This window comes from Pan troglodytes, chromosome 11 (genome assembly GCF_028858775.2).
Source record: "Pan troglodytes isolate AG18354 chromosome 11, NHGRI_mPanTro3-v2.0_pri, whole genome shotgun sequence".
Lineage (NCBI taxonomy): Eukaryota > Metazoa > Chordata > Mammalia > Primates > Hominidae > Pan > Pan troglodytes.
In genome coordinates this window covers 96,868,822-96,881,319 of record NC_072409.2, presented here as the reverse complement: position 1 = coordinate 96,881,319, position 12,498 = coordinate 96,868,822, and the positions used below count along the sequence as shown (strand labels likewise).

General features: G+C 44.3%; 1 protein-coding gene and 1 pseudogene across 2 annotated transcripts in view; one reads left to right on the top strand and one right to left on the bottom strand.

The window, feature by feature from the left end:
- Positions 1-10,628, bottom strand: part of SAXO1 (stabilizer of axonemal microtubules 1) — a 114,161-nt gene extending 103,533 nt beyond the window's left edge. Inside the window, exon 1 of one of the 2 annotated variants that reach the window (XM_016960666.3) lies at positions 10,209-10,628. In XM_016960666.3, the coding sequence (XP_016816155.1) occupies positions 10,209-10,255 (47 nt within the window). In that variant the 5' untranslated portion in view covers positions 10,256-10,628. The remainder of the gene's footprint in view (positions 1-10,208) is intronic. The other variant, XM_016960667.4, reaches the window with a different exon arrangement.
- On the top strand, positions 4,201-5,472 carry LOC465010 (26S proteasome regulatory subunit 6A-like; annotated as a pseudogene).
- Positions 10,629-12,498: the final 1,870 nt, after the last annotated feature.

Here is a 12,498-nt window from a genome sequence, read left to right as displayed (position 1 = left end):
ATTTGTTAACATTAGAATGAAGGGCTTTTGGATAGTCTAGATATTTAAAATATAACGATATATTTTGCTTAGCAGCTAATTTGACAGCCATTTAGAAACATTTTTCTTTCCTTTTAGAGAAACAACCAGAGAAACTTCAAAGTTACTTTGAACAAGCTGGTAAAGACAATAAAACAGAATAGTAGGGTATGCTATGCAGGGAGTACATCTTTAATCCCCAGAGTCATTGTTTTGAAGACTTGCAAAGTTCAAAACTGAACAGCAACTTAACCTTAGTGTTTGTTAATGTCAGTATGAACTTACAAAGCCTAATAAATGCTGGACTCAAGTGTAGGCATCCCAGAAAGGGCAGAGAGCCTCCCAGAGTATAAGGAGTAGATGAAGTCTTTGCAAACCATTCTTATCATCAATATTTAATCAAGCCCCCCAAACACCAGTTTACATCACCCCCCCCCCCCCCCGCCCCACCGGAGTTAATTCTCTGCAGGGCATTTTTTATTACATGCAAGTTAGTAAACAAACCTAACTCTCTTCTCTAGAGTGCGAGCTCCACAGAGCTGCTGGCAGGATCTCCCACTCAGACTCAAGTGCTCAGGCAAGTACACTTCCTCAGGCTTCATTGCCTAGAACAGGCCTTTATGCTTATTTAATAACATCTACCTTTGCCTTACTGTGGATGCACGCATTGTTCTACTTGCTTAATACTGATTCAATCCTCTCAATAACTCTGTTGAGTCAGGTTGTATCTCCCTTTTACTGATGAGAACGCTGAGGTACACAGAAATAGAAACTTTACTGTGAAATGGTTTAACATGACACAGTCAGGGAGCAGAAAGGCTGGGATTTGAACCAAGATAGCCTGGCTCCACAGTCTGCGCTTGGAACTGCAATACTCTGCCACTTCTCGTAGTCAATCATCACTTAATCATGTGTTGAATCAAGTTAAGGAAAGTGACAAGAATGGAATGGAGATAAAATATCTTTAAGGAAATATTAGCAAACTACAAATCCACTCAGAAAAACCAAAACATTAACAGATTTAAAGTCAGCCTAATTCAGATATCGGGCATTTCTGAAGAAGAAAGAAGGAAGGAAGGGAGGAAAGGGAGGAAAGCAAGGAAAGCAAGGAAAGGAAGGAAAGGAAGGAAAGGAAGGAAAGGAACGAACGAACAAACAAAGGGGGCCAGGCACAGTAGCTCCTCACACCAGCACTTTGGGAGTCTGAGGTGGGAAGATTGCTTGAGCCCAGGAGTTTGAGACTAACCTAGGCAACATAGTGACACCTCATCTCTATATTTTAAAAAAGAAGAAATGCTACTCTTTAAGCCTTTTTTTTTTTTTTTTTTTTTTTTTTTTTTGCGGGGGAAAAGACTATTTATCTATGTTACTCTCCAGCTCAAAATCCATCCATGGCTCTTTGCTGGCGAGTTCACATTCTGAGACATGTAAGGGTCCCTCTGCAATTTGCCTCCAGCAAGCTTCCGGCACGATCTCCTGCAGGCTCAAGTACTCAGGCAGACATGATGTCTTCCGTGTCTCTCTGACTGCCCTGCCCTGCAGCAAGGGCAGCCTCACTAAACCCCAACATACCCTTTCCTCCAGGGCCTGTGCTCCTCTCCCGCCTAATCCTCACACCAACCTTAAGAATATCGCAAGAACAAAAAACCAAACACCGCATGTTCTCACTCATAGGTGAGAACTGAACAATGAGAACACATGGACACAGGAAGGGGAACATCACACACCGGGGACAGTTGTGGGGTGGGGCGAGGCGGGAGGGATAGCATTAGGAGATATACCTAATGCTAAATAACGAGTTAATGGGTGCAGCACACCAACATGGCACATGTATACATATGTAACTAACCTGCACGTTGTGCACATGTACCCTAAAAGTTAAAGTATAATAATAATACAATTTTTTTTAAAGTGGCAAAGCCAGCATTTGAAACCAGGCAGTCTCACTCCAGCTTCACTTTCCTCATCACTTCTCCATCCTAAAGCCTTCCCCGGCTACCCCATCCCAAAGCGCCTCTCCCACCCCTCACATCCTACATCACTTGTTTTATTGGTCTCATTCATCTAAGGGTAGCTGTTTCCGCCCCTCCACCACCCATCCCGAGACATGTCATCTTTCCAAATAAACTATAAATCACCTGAAGGTCAGTAATAAATATTTTAATATCAATGGAGGGAATGACGTTTAAAACTGCCCACTACAGAACAGAATCAGAACATGTTACTCTGAACGGATCCATCTGCAGACTATAAGGTCGAATAGATCATGTTTACTGCTGTAATTGGAATATGAAGTTGTACTCTAATAATATCTGAAATTTGACATATACCCACTTGTACTCATTTTATAAGATGAAAGGTATTTATGAACAATTAAATATTAATTCTGATATCCAAAAAAGGCCATTTTTAAGGAGCATAACATAGCTTAACATGAAAAGTACATGAAATCTACAATAAAAATTCAGTCTTAACGTGAAAGTTTTTCTTTTTTTTCTTGGCATCTCTATCTGGATTCTGCTAAAGATAAGTCATCAGCAAGTATCTGTTAAAGGCTGTTCTTTGTGTTCTTTTTCCTTAATCAGAATTTATGAAGTCAATTTTATTTAAATTAAAAATAAGAATTCTTCTTAAAACATGTAATATCAAACCAAGTCCTCAATTTTTTTTCCCTTCCTCTTAATTTGTAACAGAGACTCTAAGAAAATAAAATCTAAGGTTAAGGAAATTTCCATCGATGTGAAGAAAATATTTTCCAAAATTAAAATAACAAGTTCCTCCCTGGTTAACATAACTGATTTAAGTTGCAGATACATGGCTGCCCCTGAGATCACCTTCCTCCACAAGCTCTGTGAAAGGGCCAAATCCACATCCTTTTCAGCAATTTTTGAGTCCTCTATGGGACTACCTTTTTTATGAAATGCTGCACATACTACCAATGCTTCATAAATATTTCATGATACATTAACCAGTCCTGGAATTTCCTGCAAGATTGCACAAAATCTTTAAAATGGTGCACTGTAAGCTGTAAAATAATCAGATATGAAAGTAAGCTATATCAATCCCTTCACAATTTTTTACAAGAATTTTAGAAAAAGTAGTGTTACTACATTTTAATCTCAGGAGGGAGATTTGCTATTTATATTACTTTACTAAAAGGCTTTTAGAATTACACTTTTTTTTTTATATCAGATACTATTTTCTCAATTGGACAAGAGCCTTCATATTGTACTCTACAATCAAAAATGGCCCATTGTGGGAGTTGGGGGAACTAATTAAGTTGGTTAATGGATACAAAAATAAGTTGGATAGAAGAAATAAATTACAGTGTTTGATAATACAGTAGGGTGACTATAGTTATAATTTGCCATATATTTCAAAATAGCTAGAAGATTATTTGTAAGCTTCCCAATACAAATAAATGATCAATGTGTGAAGTGATAGATATGCTAATTACCCTAATTGGATTGTTACATGTTATATGAATATATCAAAATGTCACTTGTACCCCAGAAATATGTACAATCATTATGTATCAATTTTTTAAATGGTCCAGTGTGACTCGAAAATAGACCGGACTGTAAATTTTAACACCTAGCAGTGTCTGATACCCAGTAAAATATGAATAAAATTTAATTGATTGACCTAAATTGTGCCTGAAGCTTAACATGTTCCCATATATTAAAATTAATCTCAATGTTTCTATTTCCTTATCTGTAAAATAAAAGAGCTAGAGACCACTAAGATCCCTTTCAGCTTTAAAAGTCTGATTAACATTTTACTTTACAGCAACCCTGCCTTGCGCCACCCACTCCCCCACCTAACCACAGTTTCAAATTTAGTCATCTGGGAAAGAACAGCTCAATAGACTGAAAACATCCCCAGGGAAAAGAGAGGCTAAAATCAAGGAATCGAATTTCCAAACTAAGCAATGCTTCCTATGTTGAGGGACCCACAGTAAGATAATAATATATGGGAAAATACTTTTTGAATTTTCAAAATACTGTAAAGATGGAAGGTGGTTTAATATTATAAAATGCTGGGCCGGACGTGGTAGCTCACACCTGTAGTCTGAGCCCTTTGGGAGGCTGAGATGGGTGGATCACAAGGTCAGGAGTTCAAGACCAGCCTGGCCAACATGGTGAAACCCCATCTCTACTAAAAATTCAAAAACTAGAAAAGAAGATGGCAACCGTGTGGGATGAGGCCAAGCAAGATGGAACTGGGGTGGAGGTGCTCAAGATGTCCACGGAGGAGATCATCCAGCGCACATGGCTTCTGGACAGTGAGATCAAGATCATGAAGAGTGAACTGTTGAGAGTCACCCATGAGCTCCAAGCCATGAAGGACAAGATCAAAGAGAACAGTGAGAAAATCAATGTGAACAAAACCCTGGTGTACCTTGTCTCCAACATCATCGAGCTCCTGGATGTTGATCCCAATGATCAAGAGGAGGATGGTCCCAATATTGACCTGGACTCCCAGAGGAAGGGCAAGTGTGCTGTGATCAAAACCTCTACATGACAGACATACTTCCTACCTGTGATTGGATTGGTGGATGTTGAAAAGCTAAAGCCAGGAGACCTGGTGGGTGTGAACAAAGACTCCTATCCAATCCTGGAGACACTGCCCAGAGTACGACTCGCGGGTGAAGGCCACAGAGGTGGATGAGAGACCCACGGAGCAATACAGTGACACTGGGGGCTTGGACAAGCAGATCCAGGAACTGGTGGAGGCCATTGTCTTGTCAATGAACCACAAGGAGAAGTTTGAGAACTTGCGGATCCAACCTCCAAAAGGGGTGCTGGCCCCCAGGGACGGAGAAGACCCTCCTGGCCTGGGCCTGTAGGGCACAGACTAAGGCCACCTTCCTAAAGCTGACTGGCCCCCAGCTGGTGCAGATGTTCACTGGAGATGGTGCCAAGCTAGTCCGGGATGCCTTCGCCCTGGCCAAGGAGAAAGCGCCCTCCATCATCTTCACTGATAAGCTGGATGCCATAGGCACCAAGCACTTTGACAGCGAGAAGTCCGGGGACCGAGAGGTGCAGAGGACGATGCTGGAGCTTCTGAACCAGCTGGATGGCTTCCAGCCCAACACCCAAGTTAAGGTAATTGCAGTCACAAACCGGGTGGACATCCTGGACCCCGCCCTGCTATGCTAGGGCGGCCTGGACCGCAAGATCGAGTGCCTGGGCCAGAATCATGCAGATCCACTCCCAAAAGATGAACGTCAGTCCTGACGTGAACTGCGAGGGAGCTGACCCGCTGCACAGATGACTTCAACGGGGCCCAGTGCAAGGCGACTTCAACGGGGCCCAGTGCAAGGCTGTGTGTGTGGAGGCGGGTATGATCGCACTGCGCAGGGGTGCCACGGAGCTCACCCACGAGGACTACATGGAAGGCATCCTGGAGGTCCAGGCCAAGAAGAAAGCCAACCTACAGTACTACGCCTAGGGCACGGCAGGCCAGCTCCGGACTCGCGGCTGAAGGGCGCAATAAAAGATGGTTTAGAGGCAAAACAAAACAAAACAAAAAAAATACAAAAATTAGCCGGCAGTAGTGGCGGGCGCCTGTAATCCCAGCTGCTCGGGAGGCTGAGGCAGGAGAATCGCTTGAGCCCGGGAGGCGGAGGTTGCAATAAGCCAAGATCGCGCCATTGCACTCCAGCCTGGGCAACACAGCGAGACTCCGTCTCAAAAAAAATAAAAAATAAAACTCTGCGGAGTAACATTTTTTCAATAACAGGAAATGCTGGAGATAATCAGATGCAATTGGAAACATTATACTCTCATATACAAAATTAAAGTTATCTATTCAAAGCACTCCCCCACCATGTAGCTTCTGAAGTCAAGATAATTAAGTGGTACATTAGTTTCAAAAAAAATTTAGATGCTGACCTTACTGTATTTCTGCAAACCACAATACTCTGCTTATTTGGTGCTGATTATGTTGAAAAGAGAATATTATGACATTCTATGGTAATAATTCCAATTGCAAGATTTTGATCTTCAAGGAAAGAAGTAGAGCATTGTTGTGGAGGCAAAGCCTTGAGCTTGACGCAGTAAAATATGTCTGATTTTTTTTTAGCCCAGCAAAGCTCATTAAAAAGTTTTACAAGTGGTTGGAATCTTTAAATTTAGACATTTGAAACACTTTTCACTTCGTAATCTGCCATCTACTCTGAAAGGCGTACCACTTTCCTGAGCTCTGCTGGACCCTAAACTCTAATTGCTCATTTTAGAAAACTAAAGATAAATCTATTTAAAAATAAAATAAAATCCAGAACTCCAAAGGTTTTGCTTTTCCATTCAGGCTGATTTGGTTTAACCCGCAGTGAGAATTGATGAGGAAACGTCTGCCATCTTGTGGCCAAATATAAGAACTTGCTCCAAGAGAGTCACCCATTGGTGGCTTTTCCTCAGCAGCCGTCGGCAGCTGCTCCTGCAGATGGACACCTTCTTATCCAGGCCTCTGATCATCTCCAGAGCCCACTCGCCAACAAGTACAATGTCCTCAAAAGTTAAAGTTGAAAGGACATTAAAGAATTATTTATTCAAAAAAAAATTCGGAAGAAGAGAATGTGAGAGAGAAGGGGGAATAAATGTGCCTCTCTCCCTCCCTGGCAGCCCTGAGGGTCTCCACAAATCTCCAGGATTAAAAAATGGGGGAACTGAAGCCCAGAGAGAACCAGTGACTCACTCAGGAACCCCGGTCTCCCCCTCCCACTCAAGGGCGCTGTCTCTGACTTCTTCATGCATGCTTGTCTTCCAGATTTCCCATTGCTTTTTCCCATGACCTCAGACTGGAAAAGCCAAATATAGACTTCCACAGCTTAGAAAACACCTATAAAATTCCTCGCTCCATCCCAACCAGTCACTGAGCAGATTTAATTGGGGTGGGAGGGATTTAATTGGGGTGAGAGAGATCAAGACTTCCAAATAATGAGACTCAAGATCAGTGTTGTCCAACAGAACTTTCCGCAGTGATGGAAACACTCCCTATCTGCATGTGCCGGTATGGGAGTGACTATACTCGAGTAGCTACTGAGCACTTGAAATGTGGCTTGTGCAGCTGAGAAACTGAATTTTTAGTTTTATTTAACTTTCATTTATTTAAATGAAATTGCCACAGCTGGCTACCATACTGGACAGTACATCTCTAAATCTTACATTCCTAACCCAGTCCAGCATGTTATGACCTTGACAAACAAAAAACGCCATCCATTCATTCAAAAAGATATGTGTTAGCTGTTAATAAAGAAAACTGTGTTGCTATGATACAGTGCACACACAAAAATAGAAAATATCTGTTTTCCCAGCGTACATATAATTAATCGAGGATATAAAGCATGCTGATGCATAGAGGATGAGAACACGGAGCGGGGTTCTTCTTTGATGGGGAGCCACAGGGCTGGGTTAACAGGGAACTTGCAAGTGAACCCGGGCCTTACACGTCCAGCAGGAGGAGGGAACATAGGTATTTTAGAGAAAGGGAAAAGATAAGGATCAGAAAAGGGAGATCAGCAGGTCCACTCAGGGGATGCCAAGAAACCTGATCCAATTCAAGGTGTAGTTTCATGTAAGGGAATCATGGGAGAAAAAAAAACTAGGAAGGTACTTTAGGACCAGTTTCCAAACACAAAAATGAGAGAACCAGGGAGGTTGTAACGGGAATAAAAGGGAAGGGACCAATTAAAGAAAGATTACAATGGAGGAGGGACCCAGACTTTAGAAAAGAGTCAATGTGCCAGGCTCGGTGGCTCACGCCTGTAATCCCAACACTTTTGGAGGCCAAGGTAGGTGAATCATTTGAGGTCAGGAGTTTAAGACCAGCTGGCCAACATGGTGAAACCCCATCTCTACTAAAAATGCAAAAATTAGCCCAGCATGGTGGTAGGTACCTGTAATCCCAGCTACTTGGGAGGCTGGGGCAGGAGAATCGTTTGAACCCAGGAGGCGGAGGTTGCAGTGAGCAGAGATCACGCCACTGCACGACAGAGTAAGATTCCATCTCAAAAAAATAAAAAAAATAAAAAAATAAGAAGAAGAAAAAGATTCAATGTTCTGTTTGAGGGAGAGTAAGAGATGATTCAAAATTTTCACCCAGGGTGAATGGAAGATTGCTGGCACCATGAATGGGGCAGATACCAGAATAATGTTTGAAGGTTGTTGAAGTTGAGATTAATGAGACAGATGGATCACCAAAGCACTTTGAGAAGATGAAAATGAAACTGGAATTCAGAAGACAGGAGAAACTATTGGCTGAAACCATAAAATGGAGGAGAAAATACAGGATGAGGAGAGAAGAAAAGGAGAAGAGACACAAGAACAGACTCCGCTTCCAATGGAAAGTGACTCCTTTGCAGGGACAGAATGAGAACAGAGTCAGAGAAGGAACATCCAAATGAGTCATACCCCTACTGCAGGGCAGGAGGGAGACTTCTCACTATATATGTTCTGCACCTCTTAATGAGCATTCTGCCTTCCTACCTAGACTGCACGCTGTGCAAAGATGGAGACTATGTCTTACACATTCAATCCCAATGCCTAGAACAATGCAGGAGGACATAGCAGGGTAATGTAAAGCGTCCCAGTAGAAAGAAGGCCTTAGTGGCTCACACCTGTAATCCCAGTACTTTGGGAGGCCAACATGGGTGGATCACCTGAGGTCAGGAGTTCAAAACCAGCCTGGACAACATGGTTGAAACCCTGTCTCCACTAAAAATACAAAAATTAGCCAGGCATGGTGGCATGTGCCTGTAATCCCATCTACTCAGGAGGCTGAGGCAGGAGAATCACTTGAACCCTGAGGCATAGGTTGCAGTGAAGCGAGATGGCACCACTGCACTCCAGCCTGGGCAACAGACCAAGACACTGTCTCCAAAAAGAAAAAAGAAAGGCGGCCTTAGAAAAAAAGGTTTTGCTTGATAACATGTAGTCCTAGACTATACACTGCTCTGGCTCCACTTAACAAAGCTCAAAAGCAAGACCCACGTTTGTACATGATCTAGTTCAGTGAGTCCCAGTCCTAGCAAATGGCCAGAATCACCTTTAGACAGCTGACAGGGCCCACTCTGAGATTATCAATTCAACGGCCTTAGCAACTGATAGTTTTCAAACTCCCTGTGTGATTCTAATCAGCAGCCAAAGTTGGGAACCATTTATTGATGCCAGAGATATAGAAGGTTGCTGATCCAGCTTTTAGAGTGCCCTTTAATTCTCCACACTACTGATACCATTTTTATATGCATGTGTCATATTTGCCCTTTTTTCAGATTTCAGGACACTAACATATTAAGCACAATCCATGTACCAGGACTCACATACATGATCTTAACCCTTACAATAGTCCTATGAGGTAGGTATTGTTGGTACAGATGAGGCGACTATGACCTGGAGTTTAGTTACCAATCTAAGATCCCACAATTAATGACAGCCCAGGAAAGGTGACCTCAGAACCCTCTCGCCTGTTGCTCCTCTGCTGCCCACTCCCTGCCCCAGCCAAGCAGAAACCCAGCTGCCCTGGGAAGCAGACAGAAGGAGACTCTAAGAGATCATGTGAGTGACAGCAGACCAGTCAGCCCGTAGAACTCTGACTAAAGTCCATGATTTCCCCCAAGACCACCTCTACTGCGCTTCCACCCAAAGATGGTCCTTAAAGGTTAGAAGAGAGACCTGGCAGGCCAGGCGACTGTGAAAGTAATGTTTTCATTATCCTTATTCAACTCTACACAATGTGGAACAAGTTTTACTAATACCTTATACTTCCCTGACAAAGTAACAATCTCTCTGAATGAGAAATTCAGTTATACTACAGGAATTCTCCTCCCATCCTATCACTTTACTAAAAGGAGCAAGACTGGTCCCACTGGGCCAGGTGTTCTCCATCCTTGGCTGACACTTTCTGGGCTTCAGGGAAGGGAGTGCAGACTGCGCGGCCACGCCCATTTTCAACCCTCCTGCAGTTCTCAAGTGAAGCGGCACAGAAGGCCCGAAAACAGCCACATTCGCCAGAACTGATGTGGCGTCCGCGGGCACAACGCTAGTTGACACAATTGTGGCTTAAGAAACGTAGCGAGTGGACGAACCCACCGTGATGCCGCCTGATGAAGCAGCTGGGGGAGGCTTCCCTTCCTCGGGAGTCTGAAAACCCAGGCTCCCCCAGCCTTGCCCTGGGCGCGGCCACCTTACCCGCAGGAGCACAGTTCACAGATGCACTTCGTCTTCATAGGGGCCATCCTGAGGCCCTGACGTCCCCTCAGAGCATCGCCAGCTGCAGCCGACTCCTAGACCCCAACCACCTGTCTTGGGGCACGCCCAGGCTCGAGGGTCTTGGCAGGTGTTCTGTTGACTCGAAGGAAAATTTAAGTGGCCCTTTTGCAATGTCCTGTCGTCTGTTGCCCTCCTGGAGCTGGCCTAGCGCGAGGTAGCAGCAGGGGGCTTGCACGCGCGCCAGCCCCGGAGACCTCACCCTGCACGCCACCGCCCTGGCCTCCGCAGCCCAGACTTAGGCACCTGGAGCGGCTGACTGGGCCCCAGGAAGCTGCGGGGTCCGTGCCCAGGTAGCGTCTGTGATGTCGCCAGGGCCAGGAGGGGCACGCCTTAGGTGGCAATTACATCACAAGAGCCGCTTGTGAGGTCGGGAAGCTCCCAGCACCTCACTGGCAGGCCCAGGACAGGGGTTCCCCGGTGAACCTTGGAAAAACCTGAAAAAGGTGGAAGTCACTAGAAAGCTCCTGGTGCAGTAAACGGTCACACGTGCAGAAAAGCTGAAAACTCCCTCACCATCACCTTGGGTGGCATTTGCTATCTCTAGGATCCATGGTGCCCCCTCTTAGGGGAATACAGCCTTGACTTCCAAAAGGCTTGCCTTGAACAGGGTTTCCATATCTTCCTGTGGAAACCTAGGCCTTTGGCTTCAGATGTCTGTTAGAATTGCTCTCACCCACAGACCTGCGCTCTTGAGAACACAGTGGTTTAAGAGCGCCCAGGCATTCACTGCTCAGGTGGGTTCTCAATCACTTCTCCAGATGCTGGTAATGATGCCTTGAAGCAGACGTTCTCAAATTCTAGTTGGCATCAGGACCACCTGGCTTGATGAAAACCAGATTGCCAGACCCCACCCCCAGTTTCTGATTCGGTGTTTCTAGGGTAGGCCAAAGACTTGCATTTCTTACAAGTTCTCAGGTAATGCTAGTTCTGCTGGGCCACGGACCACACTTTAAGAACTACAGCTTTTGAGGTTCCTTTACACCCCCTGGAATAGTGTTTCTTCAGCTTACCTGATCCCGAGAGCACACCCCCACCCAGAAGTCTCCCTTGCATCAAAACCTCTAGTCCGGGAATCTAGCTTCAACAAGAAGCCAGGTGATTCTGGTCATGAAGCAAGTTCAAAAGACACTGCTCTGGCCAGTTGTTTGGACTTAAAACATTTTGACTTCCTGCTTATGGGAAATGGGAGCTTAAAGTATTGACAATCTTTATGCTTTTCTTTCCTATGCTTCCTAACTCTTTCCATTCATTTTAGTGAATGAGTCAGTCACAGGCATCTTGGACTGCAAGACACTTAATATTCAGAGGGTTTCTTTTTGTGTGGGGGGGTTAGGTTTTTTCCTTCAGTAATAGGCTCTAGAATAGAGGTCAGCAAACTATTGTCCGCAGTTGGCCACTTGACTCTATCTGGCCATTGAGCTAAGAATGGTTTTCATATTTTTTAATGGTTGAAAAAATTAAAATAATAATATTACATGACAAATGAAACTTACCTAAAATTCAAATTTCAGTGTCTGTGAATAAAGTTTTGAATTTTTTCAAAAAATGTGTGTAAACATTCCCGATTTTGCCTCTTGGCCCACAAAAGCTAAAATATTCACTATCTGACATTTTACAGAGAGAGAGTTCCAACCCCAGTTATAGAAAGTCAGCAAGGTAGATTCAGACAGGAGCAAAGCTTATTGATCATTCTTAAGAACAGTGGGGTGGGAAGCTGCTCCTTGCCTTCCCAGTAGGAAGTCAGAACTCTACAGGGGAGGATGGAAACATGGCCAGACAAAAAAGAGGTGGGAGCTATTGGAAGTCAAAGCAAAACCTGCGTGCCATCCATTGCCATTGACAGAGAACATCACACAGTCCATACAGAGGAAATACAGTGCTGGACACCAGCCTTCTCTTGATGGCTACCTAAACATTATCCATAAATCTTTCAGCAGAAGAATGCCTGTTCATGCCCCCTGCCATTCAGACTGCCCTTGTGGGTGGCCACCTTGTCAACAATCATGGTACTCCCCACTTCCTCCATCCATGCCCTCAATAGAGGGTAGAGATCTTGAAAGATGAAGATGGTGTGGACAAAATAGCCTCAACAATGATATACCTAAAGATCAGTGCTAGACAGTAGGGACAACCTCCCCTCACCTAGTTACACTTACTGTCCATCTTTTGTTACATCCAGCCAAACTTACCCTGACCCATCTGATATGGT